A 27,387-nucleotide genomic window follows, 5' to 3' on the forward strand; every position below is an offset into this window, starting at 1 on the left:
ATAAATAGAGATCTAGTTTTTCCATCTACAAAAATCAATAGTTTATTATAAACTGTTTCTACCTCCAGTCTTGGGATCTTATGTGGTAAGGTTTGTTTTGGAAATACATGTGCAGTCCATTATCACAGAAAGAGTTGGTTCAAAACTACATAAAAGTACATATTGTGGCTAGAAAGCAGCATGATATGATCTTACATGAAAAAAGATTTCCAGACTTGAAAGTTGTTAGGAACTTTGGTGAACAAGGGAGCTTGCAAATGGCTTCTTACATGTGTACAGTACATATACATTAATGTCCATATACAGTATGATGCCTGCAACATCATCTACTGATACAAACATGTCACTCAATACACAGGGAACATGGGGCAACAATTGACAGCTGGATGTTCCCACACAACATGAGTAGCTGGTAGCTCCTTTCCTACAGAGGCAAATGAAACACTTCCAATGTTTTTTCGTTCCACCAAATATTATATCTTTGATATGTTGTCCATTCCAGCAAAGCGTTCAACATCTCTATATATATAAAATAAAACATCTGTCTGTATGTCTGTCCGCTTTTCACGAGAGAACTACTTAACGGATTTAGATCATTTTTTTTCTATAATTTGTTTGAACATTCCATTTGATTTTGTGACCTCTCTCATCGTGCTAAGTATCAGTTATTTGCACGAACCCAAGAGGAACACAGCAAGCCAAGGGGAGGGGGGACCCTCCTCATTCACACGCCAGCCTTGGGGTGTACCTTACATCCGTTTATCTAGCAAACGAGATAACTACTTCATGGATTTAGATCGAGTTTTTTTCTATAATCAACGTTCTGGTTGATTTTGCGACTTCTCTCATCGTGCTAAGAATCATACTTCGCTTGCAGAAGTGATATATTCGTACTAATCCAAGAGAGAGAGGCTCCGGACATACGGGAAGGGGAAGCGTGACGTCAGGAGTAGGTAGCCTGGTGGCGCCTTCCTCCCTATCCTGTTTCACTACTAAGTGGGCAGAGCCGCGGGAAATGGCTAATCTACCATATAATAAAACACTAAGGTCCATGTGTCCGGTCCCACGGAGTAATCTGATTAGCCAGTTTAGCTTTGGTGACACAATGGAAGAGAACATGTGAGTGTGGAGCACACAAGGAGGAGAGCCGGCATAGGAGACAAACTGAGAGAGTTGCCTTCAAAGATGCAACGTATAAAACTGGACAGAAGACAAGAAACACAACTCGAAAATAGTGTCAGAGTTTGAGAAGTAGGCTTTACAAGAACGTGCTTGAGAGGCACGGTGCCGATGAAGAGATGTTCACGCACACATGAATACAGACAAAAGGCACTGAAAGATACACGTAGGGCAAGACAAAGCAAATATTTGTTAGTTATTCTGTAGGTACATAAAATGTCTAACTACAGTCAGCTGTACTAAAAACTTGTAGCATATGGTCTCTCTTGTAGCATCCTGTCAACTCAAAGAACAATATCAAGGAAAACACAGTTTCCAAATACAGGTTTTATTTTATGAAACTATGGGGCTCCGCCCCCTGTTCACTTCGCTCACCCACACCTGGATTTGGTTAACTGGAAATACAATTTAAAGAGATTGTTATTTTCATGGGAATTGTTACATACTCTTTGGATTCTATGTTGCATCGCTTCACTGTGATTATAAATATACACCTGACCGAATTGTGGTTTCTTCAAACTTAAACTTGTCGTAGCTTTAATTGTTGCGGGACCACAGAATCTCATAGTGTATGGTTCATTAATGTGTAAATCTAAGTTTTGAGCATTGAATGATGCGAACGCGAAAAGATTATTGTAGACTCGGATATTTTGCCTGTAGTGTTTGTGGATTTCACTTTCACCAAACAACAAATCTTTTCATTCTTGCGGATATGCCTCTTCATTGGGAAGAAACACTACTTTTCCCTGATGGCAACACGAATTAGATGATCTACAAATCTCCGACTTAAACTTTAAAGCCTTACAATATCTACATACAGTACATATCACCTATGTCCATATATTCAATCTCTTTTTGCTGTTCCGTTATTTCTGTACTAATGCGATCTTTACTTTCTTCTTTTTGATACTTTCGAATTTTACTACTTTCATATTCTTTAACTTGCTCTGCATGTGTATTGCACAAAAGTTTTTGAACCTCTTTATGAAATCTTTTATTTCTGACCCCGATTGGACCTACGAGGTTTTCAATGCCACTTAGTCCGGACTGATTATTACTTTCCTTATTTTCAGAATTTGCACAAAGATTGTTATTGTTCTTTTTTGCATTTCTTTTGCCTTCTTTTCTCTCCAACACTTTTGGGTCTCTTTTCGACGCGCTGCTCTTTCTTCTTCGCTTAGTCATTGATGTGCCATCTAGAATGTATAAAATTTTTAAGAGCTGAGAGCACATGAAGTGTGTCTGCCAAAAGCATTCCAACAACTGAGAGGTTAGATATCTGTGTTCTCGCGGGACGTCAAAGTGTCTTTCTGAGAAGGTCACATCTCAACCCAAGATTTTTTTATGTAATAGAGAGATAATCACTGAGAGTGAAAATGGAGCAATCACAGTACATAGTAAATGTACAGTCACATTACAAGACTTATTCATCTATTTTCAGTCACAGACTTCATTCACATCATTTTAGTAAATAGGCAATATTTGCGGCACATTTCAGTGAGTTCCAGTCGTGTACTCAGACATTCCCAGTGACCTCTGTGTATCCAACAGGGGGCGTTAGGGAATGAGTTCTTTTATAATAATAATAATAATGATAATGCATTTTATTTATAGGGCACTTTACATTAGCAGAAAATCTCGGGATGTTACTTAACCCGAATCTATATACAGTAGATATGATATCAAAAGGCGACATCCCTCCCTTAGTGATACAGTGGTAAGAAATCACATAGGAGAAATAACTTAGCTTTGTTTAATGACGGCTTACGCTGCATAACAGATGAAGGAAGCCAATGGCAAGAACCCAGTTCGGGAGTGGGGGTCTGATGTGTAGAATCTGCCATTTTCGCCTTGCAGTGGAAGGATTTTCAGGATCAGATGACGTTATCTTCATCCATCCGCCGGCTTCAAAGGTGTGCCGGGCAATGTTCCACACAAAAATAGTATACAATGGTCATCAGTCTGACTGCCCATTTCGCAGTTGTCCCTAACTGTCTTGTGTTATAATGCTTGCCTAGCAGTTCTATATGGTGAAACCCTGTGCTAAATCTGGCTCTGTGTCAACTGTGCATGTGAGCAGAAAAAGGTAGAAAAGGCAGATTTATAAAATGTATTTGCACAGAGCACAGTGACATATTAAACTTAAACACTTATTACGCTCTGTCCATCCAGTCTGAAATTCACCCGTGTGATTTTGTTTTAAGTCGTAGAGGTGGGCTCTGTGTGTGTGTCTGTGCGAGAGTTCAGAACCAATGAGCATTCAACCAGAAGTACCATGCATATTACTAAGTCCAGAACTATGTCTTCAATTAAAATACACAGCCCCCACCTCCCCCAACCTACAACCACCCAGCCTCCCCTCATTAGTACTACATGCTAGGTATTATCCACAGCATCTTCTCCTATGCTGTATCTTACACAATTCCCGGCACTCCAGTCCTAATCAGGTTTTTTTGTTTTCAATATGTAAATCACACTTCTGTTTAAAAGCTGCAAAATTTCTCTTCAAAATTTGTCATTGAACAATATTCCTTACACCACATTTTCAAATTACAAATGTCATAACAAACAGTATATTGTAAAAAATGGTTAATTTTCCTGAAAGGTATGGTCCAGCGAAAGAAAAATCAACAAAAGGGCCTGCACTAGTGATATGCACTATTTATTCCACAAATCACTTCACACCTCTGTAGTCTCCATGCATGAAGAACATGCCACTGAAATGTGTGTTTTCTGTTTTTTGTTCTTTTTTTTGAAAATGTGGTGTGGACTACTGTAGTCTGTTCCATCTGTGACCAGCTTGGCCATATCTGTATCCAGCACGTATTCATTTTCATTAAATATTTTATGATTTATTGATTCTCTCATTTGGACAGTTCAAAACAAGGACGGAAAATTCCTCCATGTTAACTGAAATATATCAGATGTCTTTGTAAATGATTTATTTGTTTTTTTTTTAAGTTATGAAGAGGTTACTTCATTTGGTTTGATAATACGTTTATTATAAGGAGGCTGAAATGTATCAGACAAAAAATAAGTGGTGTTGCGGATTCCCTTCATTTTTGACCTGCATTTATTTGATTGTTAAGTTGTCTAAAGGTTCAAATGTCCTCCTCCTTAGTGGAATCTTTCTGCTTCCGGATATAAGAGAAAATAAAACAAAAGCTTAAGCAGATTGATGTGTGGATCTCTTGAGGGCAGGTACACATCGGATCGTGTGCCATTCCAGGCTTTAGTGTTTAATCGTCTGTTTGCTATGTGAATTCTGTTAAACATATAAATGCCAGTTTTTGCAGTGCAAAGAAAAAGCAACTTAAAAATATTTTAAAAGTGTATATGTCTCACGTTTTCTAGCAAATGTTTTATATTGATGCTGCAAGTTACTTGTCTAAAAAATTGAAGAGTATGGCATTGTTCCTTCAGTGTTTGTGTCAGGCTGGAGTGTCTCCAGAGTGAAATTTGGTCATCATGTGGGTTTTATATCAAAAAAGCCTGGACAGGTCAGCTCTTAAATTGTATGGCTGGGCTTTTAAGTGCCCTTTGATAGATGGATCCCATCAAGATAGTGTTCCTACTTCCACCATTTGCTGCTAAGATGGACAGATGAACTGGCTCTGGTCACATAAAAAAGCTAAATAACAGCATAATTACCCTGTGAACCAGAATCTTATCTTTATAATAGAAAAAAAAAATCCAAGCATAAAACAAAGAGAAATAAAGCTACTTGTGTTTGCATCAGTACATCAGTACAACACTAATTTCATTGTTAGTGTTATTTTGATTCTAATGAAGGGGTTAAGTAAGAATTCGCCTAAATACAATAAATCACAGATGCTTTATTTCTTTATGTGTCCCAAGCCAGGATTTTTATTTGTCACGCATACAAACCCCATCTGCAAGGTTCACATGTGCACCCAGTTCACTAACAGACAGGCCCTTTTATAATAATTGTCTGACCTTTTGTAATTCACACCTTGGCATTCTTCTTCTTTCGGCCGCTCCCATTAGGAGTTGCCACAGCAGATGATCTTTTTCCATATCTTCCTGTTCTCTGCATCTTGCTCTATCACACCAACCTCCTGCATGTGCCCTCTCACAACATCCATAAACCTCCTCATATGCCTTCCTCTTTTCCTATTACCTGGCAGCTCTATCCTTAACATCCTTCTTTCAATATGCCCAGCATCTCTCCTCTCCACATGTTCAAACCAACGCAATCTCGCCTCTCTGACTTTGTTTCCCAACTGTCCAACCCAAGCTGACCCTCTAATGTACTTATTTCTAATCTTGTTACATCCTCATCAGATCCAATGCAAATCTTAACATCTATAACTCTGCCACCTCCAGCTCTGTCTCCTGTTTTATGGTTAGTGCCACCATCTCCTATTCACATAACATACCTGGTCTCACTACCATCTTGTAGACCTTCCCTTTCACTCTTGCCAGTACCCATCTGTCCCAAATCACTCCTGACACTCTTCTCCACCCACTCCACCCTACCTGCACTCCCTTCTTCACCTCACTTCTACACTCCCTGTTACTCTGTACTGTTGATCCCAAGTATTTAAACTCATCCACCATTACCAGCTCTATTCCCTGCATCCTCACTATTCATTACCTCTTATTCACACATACATATTCTGTCTTGGACCTACTGACCTTCATTCCTCTCCTTTAAAGGGCATATATCCACTTCTCCTGGGCATATCTCCACTTCTCCAGGGTCTCATCAACCTGCCTCCTACTCTAGTTAGAAGTCCCAATGTCATCCTCAAACATTGTAGTCCACGGGGACTCCTGTGTAATCCCACTTCTACCTTGAATGCATCCATCACTCCTACTGCAGACCTTACCATTGTCACACTTTCCTCGTACATATCCTGTACAACACTTTCAAACTTCTCTGCCACTCCCGACTTCTCTCATACAGTACCACAACTTCTCTTGAGGCACCCTCTCATATGCTTTCTCCAGATTGACAAAGACGCAATGCAACTCCTTCTGGCCTTCTCTTTACTTCTCCATCAACACCCTCAGAGCAAACATCGCATCTGTGGTGCTCTTTACTGGCATGACATCATACTGCTGCTCACTAATCATCACCTCCCTTCTTAAGCTAGCTTCCACCTCTCTTTCCCATAACTTCATGCTGTCGCTCATCAATTTTATCTCCCTGTAGTTACTATAGCTCTGCACATCCCCCTTATTCTGTTGTGTATATGTTGTGGACAACACAGTTATCAATCAGAAGCTGATTTATCCCTTTCTTCTTCTTCATATTGTGAGGTTTCTGAACTCTTTTGGGATCCCCCCCACCCACCAGGAACGTCACGCTGAAGTGCATCCCGAAGCGCGATTGCCGCATCTGTGTAAGATTGTTTGCCCGTTGCCGGGGCAGGGCAACAGCAGGCTAACAGCGGTGCAGTGAGGCGCCACAGAAGTGAATCCTAAAAGATTGGGGTCGTGCTATAAGTCCCTCTCTTGCCCCATAAAACACGAGGCTGAGTCTCAGTACTTTAGCAAAGCCAGCTTTATTCAGCTTGAAACAGGAACAGCACGGTTATTTATTGTAGCGGGATCTGCCACTCTCCTATAAACCGACACAGCAGTCAGGCAGGGTCGTGACCAAGTAATCCTGTTCCCTGTATTTACAATGTTACTTGCATCACCCATCGAGATCTTTTCTGTTTGCTTTGGTGAAGAGCCTCAGCAGAGTGGTGAGCCTGCTGTTGCCCCGGCAACAGATAAACAGTCTTCCACAGACGCGGTGATCGCACTTCGGGACGTTCTTCGGTGTGTTGTCCAGTTGGGAGAGGTCCCAAGAGAGTTTAGAAACCTCACATTTTCTTGAATGAGTGCCGCATTAATAGGAATGTTTCTTGAACGAGCATCACTGAGTCACATAAAAACGGCTTTTTCAATGTCTTCAAATGCAGCAGTTGGCATACATTTGCAACCCGAGATTTTTCTTCTTTTTTTGCTCGGTCTTTCAAGAAAGTTGACAGTGTCGATGGCAAAATAATAATAATAATAATAATAATTTTTTGCATTTATATAGCGCTTTTCTCACTACTCAAAGTGCTTAGCAATTGCAGGTTAAGGGCCTTGCTCAAGGGCCCAACAGAGCAGAGTCCCTTTTGGCATTTTACGGGATTTGAACCTTCCGATTGCCAGTGTAGATCCCTAGCCTCAGAGCCACCACTCCGCCTATAATACCGAATTCACTGGCAACGTCTTTTTTCTGTTTGCCGCAATCGAGAAAGTTTTTTTTTCTAATATGAACTGTTATCGTTTTTTCGTGTCTGCCGTTTCTCTAGGAGGGTGACAATGAGTTAAATTCCAATGGATGTTTTTCAAATGTTGACGAGCAATAAGCAAAAGGTATCACTGAAAACCACAGATACAAAAGCGGCAAAAAAAACAGTACGAGCAAAGTTCGAAGAAATACATTTTTTTTACAATGTTGCTGTTTGGGGATTGACTCTAGAAGACCCCCCTGTGACCCTGTAGTTAGGATATAGCGGGTTGGATGATGGATGGATGAATGGATGGATGTTTGGGGAGCCTATGTGCACAACTGAGCTGCGACCACTGAACTAACTGCTCTGTGGATGATTCATTCAAGCATTTCAAGGTCTTTTGGGCTCTTCGTTGTAATGAAAGTATCTGCTGAATGTACTTCATAGTAACGAGATTTCTATAGACTCGTGTCATATGGGGAAACTGTCGGGACCATAAAAATACTTCGTTGTAATAAAAATTTCATAGTAAAGATATTCATTGTAGCGGAATTTTACTTGTATTTACGTAAGATCTTTTACATAACTCCACAATAACCCTGTTTCTGTTATCTTTTTAATAATACTACACTGCTTGCACTTTTGCACTGAAAACTTGTTGCTGTCTCCTGACTTGCCATATTCCATCTCAGTTAATGAAATACAAGATACTCCAAAAGGAGTTTGTGCCCTTTAGCTGTGGGCACAGGGCATCACAGGTCAGCACAAACATGCACACGTACATGTTAAGGTCAATTTAGCAATGCCAATCCATCTAGCCTGCATTGGGGCACCCCACTTTATTTCACACTTTTGTGGTAAATGTATTTTGTATCTAAAGATGGAACACCCTAGGGCATTTTCCTGCTTGTTCTGACTATACATATACTTTGGAAAGAAACATTACGTGATTTCTGGGAGCTACTGTACGGTGTTGAATTGTTTCAGTCTGATACCTCATGGATCAAGCATCCTGGGTTCAAACTCCACTTTTGTTTGTTATCTGTGTGCAATTCTCCACATGTCAATGTGGGTTCCACTTGGGGTCTTCAAAGACTTGCATATTAGGTTGCCTGCCAATTCTAAGCTGGCTGTGTGAGACGTCCGTGTGATGGACTAGAACCCAGTCTAGTAATGGTTCCGGCAAAATGCTGCTGAATTCTTGCCCCAAAAAAACTCTGCACTGGATTAAGTGGTTTTACAAAGGATTTCTTCTGTTTCTAGCTTAACCTAAAAATGTGATCATTTAGAAAGCTTGCATATTGTGTAACACGTACCACACCTGACTCTGTAAAAGTTTTGTTTCCATCTTTAGTTTCTTAGAAAGTCAAATCAGGTATTATTAGTAGCAGGTAATGTAAAAATCTATCTAAAAGCTGTTTTTTTACAGTTACTTTCTTACCTTAGCATATAAGGACTCACCATCCTCTTCAGCAGGGGTTTGATTTTTCTGGTCACTCGCTTATTGGCCTTTATCAGCAGGCTGCCAGTGAACATGCCAGATACCATTTTTACATTGCTGAAATCCATCCACCTGGGAATTTAAATTAATGAAATGACTTTATATAAGCCTATAACATCTACCAGCTGGAAATATCTTTCGATTACTGCTCAGCTAAGCTAAGGAGAATTTGATAACTGGAGGGAAAAAGATGTAAGGCTTCATAACCCATTGACATTTTATTGAATAAGCCTGAATCTTGTGTGTACCTAAAATTTGAGAATGTGACTTGGAATGTGAAAAAATCTATAAGCCATTATTGTGTTACTGCAAAGTTATATACTTAAACTTCACAATGCATTCAACAATTACGTGATAGCATGAGCAGGATTTAACCACTGGTAAGAACTTGGTACCTCATTTTATTTTATATTATTTGAAAACACTATATAGCCCAAAAGTTTGTGGACATACCCATATCAGCTTGTTGGATATCCCATTCCAAAACCAGGGGCATTGATATGGATTTGCCCCAGAGCCCCACACTCCCCACCTCACCATTCCAAATACCCACCCTTTGAGGCTATAACAGCCTCCAGTATTCAGGGAAGGGTTTCCACAAGATGCTGGCGTGTGTCAGTGGGAATGTGTGCCGATGAACCAATAGAGCATTTGTGAGATCAAGTACTAATGTTGGACGAGAATTGCTGGCTCACTTACCTCCCACCTAACCTCTATGCCGGAAAAAATATTTATCCGTCTTGAGGACTCAGACAGTATGTATTTCCATAATATGTAAAACCTCCCAAAGATCCCAGTGGGAAAATAATCTCTCACTCAACATCTCAGAAAAGGTGTAGAAGATAGCAATGCACAGAATTTACTCGAGCTCCACATACGCAAAGCATAGAATTATTCAACTCAAAATTATATTTCAAGCACATCTGTCTCGTTTAAAATTGTCCAATATGTTTCCAGGGCAAGATCAAACCTGCAAACGCTGAAATCAAGTTCCAGCCTCACTGGGCCACATGTTTTGGGCCTGTACCAAACTAACATCATTCTGCACCAAAATCTTTAAATGCCTTTCAGACAGTCGTGGTGTCACAATCCCTCCAAACCCATTAACAGCTGTGTTTGGTGGACTCCCAGGTGGGCTTAAAGTGGAGAAGGACAAACAAACTGGAATTGCCTTTACTTCACTACTAGCACGAAGACTTAACTTGCTCAAGTGGAAGAATCCTAAATCTCCTATTTTAAGTCAGTAGATACCTGATGTTATATACTGTTTGAAACTGGAAAAAATCAAATTTTCACTTAGTGGATATGTACAAAACTTTTTCTAAACCTGGCAGGATCAGATCAATAATATTTTAGAATAAGCATTTAAATTGAGGAGGCAGGTTCTCTCCCCTCTTTTACTCCATTTATTTGTATTCATTTATTAATTTACCTATGTACTTATTTTTACTAGCTTAGAGTTTTGCTCTGCTGGCCTAGCTCTCTTTCTCAAAGGGGTGGGGGTTGATTTGTTTTAAACCTATTTTTGTAAAACTTGATTCATTTCTATGGAATGTTATTTAAAATTAATAAAAAAAAAAAAAAAAGAATTGCTGGCTCACAATCAGCATTTCAGTTCATCCCAAAAGTGTTCAATAGGGTTGAGGTTAGTCCTCTGTTCAGCCTACTTGAGTTCCTCCATGTCTGTATGGACTGGGCTTTTTAAGTACAGTCCTGCTGGAACAGAAAAGGGCCTTCTTTGATCTGTTGTCACAAAGTTGTAGCACACAATTGTCTAAAATATCTTGGTAGGCTGTAGCATTAACTGTACCCTTCACTGGAACCAATGGACTAGCACAAACTCTGAAAAACAGCCCCAGACCATTATCCCTCCTCAACCACCCTTTACAGTAGGACTGTGCAGTCTGGAAGTGTTTCCTTAAGAGAGGTATTAGCTCTCAGAAAATGTGTTCTTTTTCAATTGCGGCGTTTTAATAACCTGAATTTAAATAAAAAAAATATTATCCCACCCAGCATGCAAAATGACGGTTACAAGCTTACACGACAAGTTAGAATAATTCTAGCTCTTTATTGACGGTTTTACGCGGCATTACAAACGGGAAGCTTATGGCAGACATGTCAAGCCTGTGGGTAGCCTGGCCTATGCAGCCTGCCATCTATCGTTGCCACGCTGAAAGGATTTTAGCCGGACAGAAGACATAATCTTCTGCTCGGCCTCGGACGGAAGACATACTCTTCCGCCCGGAAGCTTCAAAGTGTTGTCCGTAGGTGTCCATCCTTATATTCAGTTGCTCCATGTGCAGGCTCTTGGCTCTGATCCAAACAAGAACAGGAAGGATTCCAGTCCCACCTTCAAAAAATACAGGAATAGCACAATGCCCATATACAGTTCCCATTCTCCCAACAAGGAAAGAAAATAGTGTACTGACAGAAGACAGAAATATACTGGTCTGTCTTTAGGCTGACTATTCAATTCTCCAAATGTCTGTGGCTCTATAGTCCTGTGCTTAGCTCGGCAATTCTAAGTACTGAAGCTGTGCCCCTGTGTACCTATACTTGGTCTGCCTGTATGAATGAGTCCATAACAGTGGGCACAGAGAACAGTGACATTACAATTAATAATACATAGTATAACAGGAAGGTAGCGAACACTTGGCATCCACCAAACCCAGATTGGTCCATCAGACTGGCAGACAGTGATGTGTGATTCATCAATCCAGTGAACACATTTCCACTGCTTCATCGTCCAATGGTGGTGTGCTTTACACCAGTCCAGCTGACTTCTGGCATTGTGCATAGTGTTCTTAGGCTTGTGTGTAGTTGCTCGGCCATGGATACCCATTTCTTGAAGCTCCCAACACACAGTTCTTGTGCTTCCAGAGACAGTTTGGAACTATGTTGTGAGTGATGCAACAGTAGATAGGTTATTTTGCACACTATGAGCTCCAGCACTCGGCAGCCCTGTCCTGTGAGTTTGCGTGGTCTACCACTTCTCATAAAACGAAAGTCAAATAAATGTTGTGGTCTTGAGATATGCCCCATTTAATAATATTGTCCAAAAAGAGAATAACAACAAACTGCTGTGTTGGAAAATAGCAAAAGACTGGAGGAACTCTGTCCTGGTTTTATGGTGGTCTGAATCTGAATGCCAATTTCCAGGTGTACAAAGGTTAATATATTCAGATAGCCAAAAGGATCGGGGCTTCTGACATCAAGTAGGGAATGATGTCAACTGCCCTCCATGGGTTTCTCCTGTACTCTGGGGAAACAAGCAGAATATGTGTTAGCGGTGGTGTCACACTCTTTGTCTTCCCTGTACAGTAATCCAGTGGTTCCCAACCTGTGGGGCGGGCCCCCCTGAGGGGGCGCGAAGTAACAAAAAGGGGGGCGCGAAGATGTGAAAAAAAGAAAACAAGAATTTTTAAAACCAAAACAAATTAACTTAAACTACATTCTGATACTAGAAAAATAAAAATAGAGTTAGATAAATGTCGATAAAAGTTAAGTAAGTATAATAAAATATGCATCTATCCATCCATCCATTTTCCAACCCGCTGAATCCGAACACAGGGTCACGGGGGTCTGCTGGAGCCAATCCCAGCCAACACAGGGCACAAGGCAGGGAACCAATCCCGGGCAGGGTGCCAACCCACCGCAGGACACACACAAACACACCCACACACCAAGCACACACTAGGGCCAATTTAGAATCGCCAATCCACCTAACCTGCATGTCGTTGGACTGTGGGAGGAAACCGGAGCGCCCGGAGGAAACCCACGCAGACACGGGGAGAACATGCAAACTCCACGCAGGGAGGACCCGGGAAGCGAACCCAGGTCCCCAGATCTCCCAACTGCGAGGCAGCAGCGCTACCCACTGTGCCACCGTGCCGCCCATATGCATCTATGATATATCATTAATTAAAAAAAGAACAAATTGGTATTAGTGGGCTCCTTTCAAAAAAACGTTAGGGGGGCGCAATTAAAACTGTTATGAAAACTCGGGTCGCAAATACTTAAAGGTTGAGAAACGCTGCTGTAATCTAATTTTTCCAGAAACCCATAAAATGTTCACCAAGCTTACCTCATATTTTTGTACTGTCATTTTTTTCATTGAAATATTTGTCTCAATCTCTTTCAATTTAATAAATTTGTCCAACATTAAACCTCTAAAAGTGATAATTGTTTTAGCTCTTATTTGGCTTTAATGCCAAGAGATGTCTGTGTGCATGTGTATATGTTAGAATGACTGCCTGGTTTAGAGTTATCAGTTAATGTAACACACATGTCTTTAGGATGTAGCCAGGTGTGTGTGATGCCCAGTGGCCTGCAGCTGGCACCCTCTTCTAGCACTTGTGTAATGAGGACACCTAACAAGAGAGGTTGTGCTAAGTGCATTGTGTCATTTAGTCCAGCAGTGTCCAACAAAATGCAATCTACATTACATAAATAAGTAATCCAAAAAAAATCTTAATAAAACAAGTGTGCAGTGGGAGTTGAAATCAGTCCTCCATAAGCAGATAAATAAAGAGATTCCATGATGCAGATGGTGTAATTGCCCAACAAATAAAGGTCTTCACCTGGTTAGGGAGATGCAGATCAGTCTTTGGACCTTGCTCCAGGTTGGTGTCCAAGGTCAGACAGCATCCAATGGGGACCATCAGGTGTTACAGAGCTCTGACAGAAAGTGGCGGAGTCAGCTCTGGGCTCTGTGGCCAGGTAGGTGCCCTCATTGGGCCGCTTCTTGGAGCTGTGGGTGGAAAAGGAGAGAGACAATTAGCGTTAGCACCTCCTCTCGTCCAAAAGTGGTACTGCTTATCACAGAAGAGCAAGAAGGTGATCCCCAAGGGTACATTTGTGATTCCTGCTGGGATAAGAAAAGATCCTTTAGGTTTTTCACTGTAGTTCTTTAACAATATACTGAGATATTTACACTGAAAAAGCCATAAATATCCTCTCAAAATGCATAATTTATTGCTGTCATTGTTAAAACATTTGTTCATTTATTGGGTGTATAAATAAATGTCTTTAACTTGTATGGAAAAGCATTACACAGTACAGTGAAGTAAGCACCTACTAACTTCTTCTTTTGGGAATGATAACCACTGACAAAAGACAGTCAAACTTTAATGACCTCTTATAAGCGTCGCTCAGGTTAAAAGGGAAATGAAGATTTATATGACATTGCTATTTGCAGTGAGATTACAAGCAGATCAATATAAATAATTCATACCTCTTATTTACTCCATTCAGCTGAAGTGTATTTTTCTTTTGTCTTTTGCTCGCCATCATTCATAATGTAATATACAGCATATGAAAAACAAATAAGGTGAAGAACAAAGGTACCAAATCTCAAAACAAACAAAAAGTAAAAAACAGAGGAAAGAAAATAAGCACCTTTTTGTTAAGGTATTTGTGTTTTGAAGCTGTATATGGAGCTATAATTTTAATATTATTATTATATTATTATAAAATATTATATAGTAACATTATATACATATTATTATATGATAATTGAATTGTAATACACCTCTTAATCACTTTCAGGTTCATACTTTATGTGCGACATTAAACCTCAAAAAGTATAATTGTTTTAGGCCTTATTTGACTATGATGCCAAAAGATGTATGTGTGTGTGTTATGCTGATTGTCCAGATTAGAGTTTTAGTGCAACCCACACAGATGTAGGGAGAACATGCAAACTCCCAACACAGGCAGTAATTAGACATATCTATGTGGTAGGATTCTTATTAGTGTTGAGCAAACCTCGCTGAATTCGCTTTGCCTCAAGATTGGCGCAAGGTTCGAGAATGTCGGTGAACTTGGTGAAATGTATTGACATCAATGGAGAAGGAAGAACTGAACCAGAGTTTGAGTGGATTATAATGGTACAGTGGTTTTTTAAGTATCCCTGAGAGCTATGAAAGTATCTGTGAACTGTGCTGAACTGACTATTGTGGTCAGAAATGTGACCTGAGTTATGAGGTTGCAGTGCCAACCACTGTGCCTCTCCGAGATAAAAGTATACTCTGAGTCCACAATATTCAGAGTTCTTTATCTCCCTCTACAACTTCCGAGCTCTTGTCACTAAGACCAACCGACACCCAAAGTGTTTGTGATGCAAGGGATCAGTGTTATATACTCAGGGGCCTGTCCCTATCACTACCTTATCTGTGCTACATAGCAAGGTGATTCATGCTTAATCCAACAATGAAGGGACAACATTCAGTGAATCCCCAAAGAACAACAAAGTATTTTCATAATATTGTCAGTATGATCAGCTATTGTACCCACCCCCATATTAAAATACCTTGAGTTTTTTTTTTAATGCATGCAGAGTACAAATCCAGCTGAAGTACTGAATGGTTAGTGACATCATGTATGAATGCATATTCACACTTGCGCAGAGCAGATTGGGCAGTACCTTAAAGTGTGAGGTGGGGTACTCTTACAGTACACATGTGTGAAAGTTCTACACACACACACAATGCAAATCGGGCAAGTACTGCAGATCAGATAGGGCAAGGGTCCCTAACTCCAGTCCTTGAGGGCCCCAGTGGCTGCAGGTTTTCATTCTAACCCTATTCTTAATCAATGATCTGTTTTTGCTGCAAATTAACTTCTTTTGAATTCATTTTAATTGACTTGTTCTTGAAGACTCAGACCGCTTAATTAGCAACCAAACAATAAAGAGATACAAAATGAACCAAAACATGACCAGCAAATTGTATTCATCATACAATATCTGAAAATAAAGAAAGGTGAAGGTCTCAGGAATGTTGATTCGTTGAGGACCCCAAAACATTTGAACAGTGCTCTTAGAAAAGAGAAAATCAACAATTTCAGAAATGTCTGCTATTGCACAATGAGAGAAGCAACAAGCCATGGAATTAAAGAGCGGGTTTAATTAATGACAAGAATTGGTACGTAATTAAGCAACTGGTGGGAGTGAAAATGGTTGGAGTTTGAGGCCTTGACTTAGTTGGTCTTCAGTTGGCTCCCTCACTTCACATTTCATTTCTGTTTGGGTGCCATTTAAGGAAAGAAATGAAGAAATTACAGGGGAACAAATCTTAAAAAAGAAGTCAATTAAAATGAATTCAAAAGAAGTTAATTATCAGCAAAAATAGGTCACTAATTTAAAAAAGGGTTAGAATGAAAACCTGCAGCCACTGTGGTCCATCAGGACTGGAGTTGGGGACTCCTGAGATAGAGACATTGCAATCCAACATTGGCTGCTACGGCAGTGTAATGTTATACTGGCCTCACAACGCATAATGGGGCAAAGGAAAAAAAAAAGTAAAATTAATATAACTGCACAGAACATTTTCAAGGTAAAATTCTATGAATATGGTCACCATCAAACCCAGCAAATTCATGGTGAATAGCCCTTTGGTGAATTTTGCAGATCAGCACTAACTGCTGCTGTACTATTCCTGTATGTATGACATTTACTTGAATAATCATTTCACCTTAACCATATGAAGAAACCACATTTTCTTACTTGTACCTTCAATTGTATTCTTTCCATCATTAAACGGAACCCAAGACCTACGCGAGAGAAGGAATGAAAACTAGCAGGAAAATCAACAGCTTCACCCAGAATATTACCTTTGCCAGAATCAGATTTTTTTCTCCAGCAGAGTTAAAGACAACTTGTTTGAATGTTGATGTACACTTTGTTTTTCATTACAATCTTCTTATATAATAAAAAGTTTTTCAATATGCAAGCTTTCGAGACAACTCAGGCTCCTTCTTCTGACAAGCTGCAAAGTTACTGCAAAGTTTAGGGTTTAGGGTTTCCACCTTACAATACTTGGACCTTGATTAGACTCCTGGCTGTCATACCTTCCATGTGTAACTTTCTTGTTCTCCAAATGATGATTTGGGTTTCTTTATCTAGACTGCTGGAGACCTGACTAATTGTTTTTAGTGTTACTTTGTGAGTGAATACAACACAGTACAATACAATTCAATACAATACAATTTATTTTTGTATAGCGCAAAATCACACAAGAAGTGCCACAATGGGCTTTAACAGTCCCAGCCTCTTGACAGCCCCCCAGCCTTGACTCTCTAAGAAGACAAGGAAAAACTCCCAAAAAACCCTTGTAGGGAACAAAATGGAAGACACCTTGGGAAAGGGGGTTCAAAGAGAGACCCCTTTCCAGGTAGGCTGGGTGTACAGTGGGTGTTAAAAAAAAGAGAGTACATAAAAAAACAATACACAGAAGTGAACACAAGTAATACTCAGTACAATAAAACCAGAAGTGGTCTCCCCTAGACTTTCTCGTATACTCAGATATTGGGATGGATATTTGAGGAGTAAACCGCAAGACAATAAACAATCATTAACAACAACTGAAATCAAATTAATAATATGTTGAACAATTATTATAAAAGTAAAGATGAATAAATTGGACTCTACAGCTGCATGAATAACAAAGTACCACTTCCGGTTAGCAGAAAGAGCTCAAAAATTGATAGAAATCTACATTTTGTACTTAATACTTGTATGCAAAATTTGTTTGACCTAAGTGAAAGCGTATTCAAGTTATCATATTTACATACACACACACACACACACACACACACACACACACACACACACACACACACAGACAGACACACAGACATGATTCCAAAAATGTTTTTTTTTTGACTCGAGGAGGTCTTAAATGTTGAGCTTCATCAAAATATCAAAATCATATTTTTGGACGATTACAATATTTTCCCTACGGGAAAGTAAATCAGACTCAGGTCTAAAACATTGAGATTCATCAAAATCTCGAGGTTGAATTTTTGGATATTTACAATACTTTCCCTCTACTTTGTATACGAGAGTGTAACAATAGTGCAATAGAAATATTACAAGTACAGAGCAGAATTCAACAGCAGATGATACTACATAATGCATTTTTTTAATTAATTTTTATTGTAATCATTCCATACAAATAGATCAATTTATAACCAAACAAATTGAAGACAAATCAAACCCCACCCCTGAGAAGGAGAGCTTAGCTAAAGGAGAATTGCTCTGGGCTTTTTAATAAGACAACAATAAGCAAAAGAAAGGGAGAAATAAATATATATGTAAATACTACATAATACAATTTGGATTTGTTCAGAGTCCTGGAGACCTCAGCCATCAAACTGCCTCCTCCTATTGGCCAGTCGACAGCTGATTCAGCGCTGGGCCAGCCAATCCGATGAAGGGATGCTTCGACCCAGTGATTCCTGTAATCCTTCATCAGAGATGACTTTACCTTAGGCAGGAAAAACAACTTAGCAGGTGGGCAGTGGCACCAAGTGTCACATTTGAGTAATGCGAAGAGAAGCAGAATAGGTGACCTCTCCAGGGTTTGTTCCTAACCTGTGCCCATTGTTTGCTGGGATAGACTCCAGCTTCCCTATGACTCTGCTCTGGATAAGCGAGTTTGGAAAGATGGATGGCCTAATTCAGCAACTGCTTAAGAGTACAAGTTCAATGACCATAATCAACAGTGATCTCGAGTGGAAATAAAAATATACAATTTCATGTCTTTATAACCCCAATGCTCAAGTAGATTACAAAAGCTATAAATCCATCATTCAAACCTGCTTTATCTTGAACAGATTTGCAGAGAAGCTGAAAGTCATCCTAGCAGGCATATGGCACAAGGCAGGAACAATCCCTACACAGAGTGCCAATCCAGCACAGGGTGAACACACAGACACATATCAGAGGCCAATTTAGCATCACCAGTCCTCCTAACCTGCATGTCTTTGGAGTGTGTGAGGACACCAGAGCAAACAGAACATGTAAACTCCACACGGGAAAGACCCAGGATGTGAACACCAGCATCTTTGTTACAAGGCAGCAGTGCTACAGCAGCACCACTATGCCTTCCTAGATTTTCCTATTGACTTTAATTTTGATTTGGGTAATGCAGACAGCAATACATTACAATGTATTACATTTTTTAATAGAGACAGCAATTATGATGCTCTTGATGATGATGATGATGATGATGATCATGTTGCCATTTCTTTTGGAAATGTAACGACACCACATTGTCGAGTCTGGAAACCTTTCGTATAATGAGTAGCCAGAAGAAATAATTCAGGCTGTGATACCTTGAGCTGTCGGCCCCAAAAACTGAGAACTGTTTATTCACATGGTTGTTGGGCTGTGGAAACAGATTATTTTCCCCCAAGTGATGTTTCATTTACTACCGTTCCAGGAATGATAACCTGATTAGGGGTGGTCACTGTTCCAGCAGGCATGTTTATGGCATTTGTGACTCATTATATTCATCATATTATTGTCACAAAGACTATTATGTAGAACAATTTATGTTTTAATTAGCTACCACACTGTAATCAAGATATTTCTGTTGCATAAATCTCACTTTTATGAAAAGGAAAGAACAAAAAAAAAGATAATTTTAGGTTTCACAGTGAGCCCATGGTAAATAACAAATCTCCTCTAAGTGACTGATCTTAAGCAATGTTATCTGTTCATATGCAGCAAATGTAAATGTATATTTTATATAAACGGTATCATGGAAATAAAAGACGTTAAAAGTTATTTTCACACTGAAAAGGAAAGAAGTTTAAAGACAACATTTTGGCTGCATACCCTTCATCAGGTGTTAACAATTCCTTAGCTTTTCACCACTGTCTATTAATCTTTTCCAAACTTTGTTTTCCAGAGTCAGCCCAATTTAAACACAAGCAACCTTTTATTTTCTATTTCCCACAAAAGAACATCACTGAGGCACTGTAGTTCAGCCTGCCACTTTGTGGATCACGATGTACGGAGTTTGCATGGTCTGTTTTTTGTTGTTTTTTTTGGATTGTACTCTGGGTAGGCCAACATTCTTTTCAGGTTCATTGGCGATTCTAAATTGACCCCACATGAATGTAAGTCGTCCAAAGGACAGGTGCCCCATCCAGGACTATTTTTCTGCCTTGTCACCAAATAACTGCTAGATTAAGCAGGATGGAGAATTTTTGGTTAGGTTATGTAGTATATATTATGTATGTATTTAACCAAGACAGTTTTGCTGACTGTTGTTAACATGTTATACAGTAGCTGGCTAGGGCTACCATCAAGTCATTAATCCTCATCCTCCTTTGATTCCTCTTCCACCTTTGACATAGTTACCTATTAGATGTCACCCTCTCTGTTCTAGGTATCCCTGGGAATGCTCTCAGATGGTTTGAATCCTACCATCGGGCATACCCTCCCATGTGTCTTGGAAAGGAGAGATGTCTAAGTTGCATCAGGCAAACAGAGGGTTAGCATCAGAGGTCGATGCTGGGTCCTGTCCTCTTCTCTCTATAGCACCACCTCACTTGGCCCTGTCATTCAGTCCCATGAATTCTCATATCATTGCTATGCCAATGATTTCCAGCTGTACCTGTCTTTCCATTCAGAGAACCACACGGTCTCAGCTACAATCTCAGCTTGTCTCATTGATATCTCAACCTAGGTAAAGGAACACTATCTCCAGTTCAAAATGGCAAAGGCGGACCTCCTTGTTATCCCAGCTAACCCATCCATTCAACATCCAATTTCCATTCAGATCTGGCTCTGATGCTGAAGCATCTTTTTCCAGATGGCAATAGATTGAAGAATTGCTAAGAAGGGTGAGAAGACACAATGTTTGGAGAATGTGTCTTCCAGACAAGGGAGAGGTGGTCAGGGTGGGCTTTTTTCCTGAAGTGAATAATCAACTCTGCTGACTTCCTCATTGTGTTTAAAACTTTTAATATGAAGTATAAGTTAAGTCGTATCTCACTGAGCCTGTGAAATCGTGATATATGAGAGAACTCGCTTTATTGCTGCATCTCAGCCACAAAAGCTGTGGTGGCAAAAGCTCACGGAAAATCCTCGTTAATAAAATCCCTGTGTGCGTCCATGTGTCCGTGTGTGTGTGTGTGTGTCTTCTGGCGAAGTGCGCATGCGCGGGGCACGTTGCAATGCTTCAAAGGCCACCTGACGCATCACACAAGACAGAGAGGGCAGGACCTATAAAATATCGCGCGGCCGATCCAATCGGATTTCGGTAAATGAGGTAAGACCTAAAACATAACACACGAAAAATCCAATCGGGTACTAAGATGCAAAAAGGTGGGATTAGTGTTTGTTGTTGTGCATGTGTTCACTCTTAGGATGTCAGATTTGCGATTAACAAACTTGGCCCGGTAAAGTGTAAAGTGTTTTCCTAAATATACGAATTTTCATGATATTACAACAAGATGACTTTTAAAAGTAGATTTATTTTCGCGCACATAAAATCCGTTGCTGGGGAGACGCCATACATACAATAATCAGCTGCACACCAGCACAGATTAAAATGCTTGCTGGAGAGACGTATTACTGTGAGAGAAAATTAAAGGCACACAATGAAGTGACGCATATTACAGCCACATACAAGCTAGTATTACTGTAACAGAAAATAGATGGTCCTTTGCCATTTAATATAGACTGTTCCTACTAATGTTTATGCACTAGTATTCTAGCGCCCGTTATTGTAACGGGCTTAATGTCTAGTATTACTATAAATAGACAGACTGTAGATATGTCGTCACGATAAAAGGCATACAGCTGCTGATGTTTTAAAACTGTTAGATTTATTGCAAGAGGAATATATTGATGATGATGACAGTGCCTTCATCACAAAGCTTCCAACTTGTCATAACTATCAGGACAGCAGTACTTGGGCAGTCTTTCACCCACTGAGTGCAAAGAGTACCAACTACCAGATGTGTTGTGTGTAACAAGTGTGGACAGTGCAAAGAAACACTTTATATTTGGGGCACATGTACTTTAAAGCATGCACTTTGTGAGGTGCCATGCTTCTAAGAATCTCAATCAAATGGAGACCTTTATTTATTTATTGGTCAAAATAAAGTAATTAACAGTTTGTTTACATTTTTGACAGAATTACTGTTGATAATAAAACTGTTGCTTTCTGATCATTTCTTTACAGTTTCGTCATTATTTATCATATATGCATAGACCTATAGTGCCACTTGCTGGTAATAAATGTCAGTGTGTTAAGATGTGTCTGACGACTTTCTTCTTCTGTGAATGTCTTTCTAATTGATAACAGGCTTTGATACGTTCTTGTAACTCAGGAAAGATGCACTAGTCTTGTGGTGTTCTATTTGATTTGAAGCTCTTCACTTATGATGACCCATTTTTATAAGCTTGTCCTGTAGTACTTGTTTCAAAATTGTCCTCAGAATGATCTTTATCTGCTTATGTGGACCTCTTTTGTTAGTCGCTTTGGATAAAAGCAACTGCTACGTGAGTAAATGTAAATGTATTTCCTACCAATAAGATATTGTGATGTGTGAGTCCCTGTCTTGCACCCCAAAACACGAGGCTGAGTCTCAGTACTTTAGCTTTATTCAGCTTGAAACAGCATGGTTATTTATTATAATTTGGGATCTACCACACACAAGTAATCCTGTTCCCTGCATTTATGATGCTCCTTGCAATCCCCATTGGTGACAGGCACTTACGGCGCAAACGTAATCGGCTTGGATGTGCTTTTGTTGCGAGCCACTGCAGCGGTGGGAGCATGTGGTTGCCTCGGCAACTGATAGGCAGTCTTCCACAGATGTGGCGATAGCGCTTTGGGACGCTCTTCGGTGTGTCATCCCATTGAGTTGTCCCAAAAGAGTTTAGAAATGTTACAATAGAAATAAGTGATGAAAACCCTGATTCATAAAGGTATGTAGTAGCAAAAGGAATCAGAGCATTCATAGCTTGCTTTACCAGATGGGGGTAGGCTTGTGTCAATGCACACCAGAAATCTCCAAGACTCTTCGAGTTGAATTCATTTCATAACTTCCTTTGTCCTCAGGTCAATGAGGTCATCTTTGACAAAGTCTTCATCACTGGGCACTTTGGGATGCACTTCGGCGTGTCTTCCCGTTGGTGGGGGGTTCCAAAAGAGTTCAGAAACCTCACAATATATTTAATCCTGCATAACTTCATGTCCATGAAATGCTTAGCCCACTTGTTCACTGCTACTGAGCTTTCAGGGCTGGAGTTGAATGATATTATTTTTCACTTACTGAAACTTTTCTTTTTTGTTTAGGTTTGGATTCATTCTTCACAAAGATGAACAGGCGCTCCACAAAATTGACCTTGAGACTACATCCTACGTGAAGAAGATAAGCCTGAAAGACTACAATTGTGTACCAAAATCATTAGCGTACACCCACCTGGGAGGGTATTACTTTATTAACTGCTGGCCCGACACGACCAATGCCATCAAACCTCAGCTCATTGTAGACAGTGTTACCGACGCTGTGATCGGCTACAATAACGATGTCACTGGCACTCCACACGTGTCCCCTGACGGACACTACCTTGTCAGCATTGATGACCAGAAAGGCCTCATGAGAGTTCAGTCGATTACCATCCGAGGAGAGATTCAAAACGCCTTTGACATCCATACTAATCTGCACATCTCCGATGTGGCATTCCAACGCTCGTTCACAGAGGCCCACGAGTACAATGTGTTTGCTAGTTCAGGTCTGCAGACAGACGTACTGTACGTGGAGTTATCCACCGGCAAAGTCAAGATGGTCAAAAGTCTGAAGGAACCCATTAAAGGAAGCGAATGGCCCTGGGATGGGAAGAACCGCATGATCATGAGCAGCGGGCTTTTTGGTCAGTACCTAATGACGCCTTCACGAGAATCCGTCTTCATCCTTGACGGCCAGCTAAGCAAGCTAAACTGTGAAATAACGGATGTCTTGAAGGGCAATACAGTGATGTGGGTTGGGGAAGTGTAAACGTTGCCTGTAGCTTGTAATTTAAGGGAAACCAATGCACTTAGTATGCTCTTTACTGTACAACCCTTTCTTTTCTGTCTGCATACTATTTACAGTACATTTATAATCTGTTTAGCTGGAATAAACCAAAAGTCTTAACCCTGGGCACAGTGCCCTCATGTGGAAACAATAACGTGAGAAATAGATTCTTTGATTTGATTTTACGATTGATCTTATGTTCTTTTTACTGATGACAAATCTGGAAGCATTTTTTTTTTTCATTACTGGACCCCAAAAGTGTGAGACAAGACAAGGAAATTCTGTAAAGGCTCATAGTTTAACCACGGAAAACACCAAGTGAAATCGTTTATCTTTAGCTGCAGGGAGTTTTGTGCTACCATGATAAAAATTCATTTGATTTGTACCGTGTATATGCAATTGATTTTTTTTTTTTTCTTTTGGCTTGAAACAAGGTGGGGGAAAAGAAAAAGGTCTTGACCGACTTTTAATCTGGAGAATTTTTAACATGAGAGTTGTGTCCAGTGTTTAATCTTGTTTTTGTGCCTTGAAGGAATACACTGGCAAGAAGTGGAACAAAATCATATAATTATTCCCATTGTTGCTTGACACAAGAGAAAGAATGTTTCAGATCTCCATTCTGTGCTATCTGTCAGGCTTTCGAGACGATATAAACGGTTACAAATAAAGGCTGGAATGACAAGTCCCTCAGAGAATTCAATGGCTAACCTAATAAATTGCTAATATTTTTTTTGGCCGCTATATTTGTAGATAGCATAAGATGCCTGTCGACTTTTTAAACTGAGGATATCCTGTGCACTGATTTAAATTAGTTCTGATTTACAGATTGGATCATAGAACAGAAAAAATGTTTCATTGATTATCGGTTAATAAAACATCAGCTTTGATTTACTTTACTGATATTTTAATTTAATCACACAATGTCGTGTTTTCCATTTACTGTATTTGCAGCCTTTAAGACACCTCACAATTCATTTCCACCAAACAAAAAAATATATATATTTTTTTCGTTTTCAGTGTTTTCTTTGAAATATCAACAACTTAATCCTTGGTGACTTTTTTGGAAATGTCACTAGCACATTATATTATGTATTTCTTTAGAGTTGCCCTTCCTTCCTCCCTCTCTCGATTTGCTGAGTGTAGTCTATGCATTTTATTTCTTGATGCCTGTTTGATTCCAGGTATTTTTAGGGTGATTTATTTCAATATTGCTTCATTTGTTTAGGGTCTCAAATTTAAGCAAGCAAATGATTGCCGAATTTTGAAATATATATATATATATATATATTTTGTATTTTAATTCGTAACATAATTTTCTGAGAGAGGGTGAAAATGCTCACGGCAATCTGAAATGGACTTTTTTATATTTCCTTTTACATAGAACGGTTTTCCTCACCGCCTCACAGCTTTCTACTATCATGTCTCTGTGATCTATAATTTTCTAGTCGCCTCTTGTAAATAGCAGCTACATGAGCTGTGTGATAAATCACCTGTTAGTGTGCAGCAATGTGTTTGAGAGTTAGCTCCGAAGGGAAAACATCTTTATAATTCGTAGGACCCAAACAAATCCCCCTTTTATATACAAATACAATGAAAACCCCCTTTGTTTTCATAAGTGATCAAGTACAATGTGTTGTCTATTAGAAACCTTTACGTCTGTCTTTTACATTTTAGCAATGCGTTAACTCATATGAATGTGTTCTCTATGTAGAAATTGCTTGACATTGACAAAAAAAAATAAATAATTCCAGTACATTTTAAACTGTTTTGTCTTTGTGTTTTAGTAAAATACGGTTAAACATGAGTATCTACATAAAGCCAAATGATCTTGATGACATCAAAAATGGGACCATAGTATAGTAGCTATGCATTTATCTGCTATATAATAAAACACTAATGTCGGTGTCTGTGTCTATGTGAGTGTGTGTCTGGTCCCCCCGAGCAATCCGATTGGTCTGTTCGGTCTGATTTAAAATGGAGCCTTTCACGTATCACTCCAAGCGATGTTGGGTCAATAAATGCTAACGAACCTGAGTCGCCTTCAAAAACGGGAAATGTTTGCAAGAATACGAGTGAGATGTTCACAGTCCGTGTACTACTGGTGGAAGTCAAATAGCAGACAGGAGGTTAGCAAAGCGCCTCAAAATGACATAGTCTGGGAAGCGGGCTTGACGGGGAGGTAATTGAGAGAGGAAGTGCCAGGCAAGAGGTGCTGACACACACAAGGAAAGATGGTGGAGGAACGCTGAGACTATGCGTAAGGCAAGAGATAATAAGCATCAAATATTTTTAAATTTATTCTATTACCTAATGTAACCTCACATGCGTGTGTATGGGAGGCAGCTTAAGGGCTCTGGTGATGGTACTTACCCGCCAAACCAAGGGCTGGAGCTGTCTTTTAATGCCTTCTCTCTTCCTCCCTCTCCAGAATGGAAGATGGACAGTTGTTTTCTAACCCACCGGACCCGCCCCTTCCTGCCTGGAACCCATATGATTGGAAGTTCGGCCATTTTGAATCTGTTCTTTTGAATCAACTCTCACCTGAAATGACAGATCTGCAACTCTTTGCAATTAAACGGGGGTAACAAGGGTGGCACCCCAACTCTTTGACAAACTCTTTGATTGTCTCCTCTTTACAGTACCTAAATCTTCATATAAAAATGTATGTAGCTTGTTATAAATAATAGCCAAAAACCAAACACACAGGTGCAGGAAAATAACATATCTAAATGTTTAAAATCCATAATGAGGCTGACGCATGGACGTTTCTGGAAAACTGCATGAGATTTCTAATGGCTAAAGTGAAATTGCAGTTAGACCATCTTACAAGTCATAAGGGCAAAGAACATGCTGTGCAAAAGTCACAACAAAAAACAATTCATGTTCGAGGCAGGAGTTCATTTGAATAAAGAAAGGATGTGAAAGGAGAAATCAGTTTTAAGCATTAAGAATCACCGAGGATGACACAGTAATGTTTCTGTCAGCTAGGTCCTGCTTGAAATGACATCTAAATCATGAAGACACACTCTTTTAAGCTCCAGCACCTGCAACTGAGTGGAGTCAAGGCAGAGAGGCGATGATGTCAGTTGCCATCGCATGGGACTTCCTCATGACTCGGGGACAGGACTGGACATACTGTACTAAGGTTGGTGTAACCCTCAACCTGTGCCCCTCTGGTGCTCATCCAAATCAGTACCCATAAGAAGTGATTTTTCCTGGTGAGACTCTACGCCTTTGGCCTCATTTGTAAAACTTTGTGTGGACTTGAGCATGATAATATGCGCATGCCGAAACAACACGGAAATGCGTACGCCCCCCAAAAAAATCACATAAAATGTGTCATACGCACATTTCTACACAATATACTGTTCATAAATCACAATGCGGATATGAGTGTGCCTCAAATACCGCCCTGAAACATCCATATATGCAGCATGCTAATCACCCTCATACATATGCAATCATGATGCCACAGAACTTCATTGGCTGGTAGAGCTGCCTGTGTTGAGACCTCGCCACCTGCATTCAGGTGTAACTGGCTGTACACCACAACTGAGGTCACAAGATCATGTGCAGCATTATAGCACCTCTCTTCTGCACCTCTGGTGGTCCAGGAAAGGAGTAAGGTGCCAGCGTCTGAGCGGGTAG

The 27,387-nt window shown here is 39.9% G+C and overlaps 1 protein-coding gene across 2 annotated transcripts in view; it reads left to right on the forward strand.

The window, feature by feature from the left end:
- Positions 1-23,922, forward strand: part of fstl5 (follistatin-like 5) — a 1,175,110-nt gene extending 1,151,188 nt beyond the window's left edge. For both annotated transcript variants that reach the window (XM_028802632.2, XM_028802633.2), the window contains one exon: positions 23,019-23,922. In XM_028802632.2, the coding sequence (XP_028658465.2) occupies positions 23,019-23,721 (703 nt within the window). In that variant the 3' untranslated portion in view covers positions 23,722-23,922. The remainder of the gene's footprint in view (positions 1-23,018) is intronic.
- Positions 23,923-27,387: the final 3,465 nt, after the last annotated feature.

This window comes from Erpetoichthys calabaricus, chromosome 5 (genome assembly GCF_900747795.2).
Source record: "Erpetoichthys calabaricus chromosome 5, fErpCal1.3, whole genome shotgun sequence".
Classification (NCBI taxonomy): domain Eukaryota; kingdom Metazoa; phylum Chordata; class Cladistia; order Polypteriformes; family Polypteridae; genus Erpetoichthys; species Erpetoichthys calabaricus.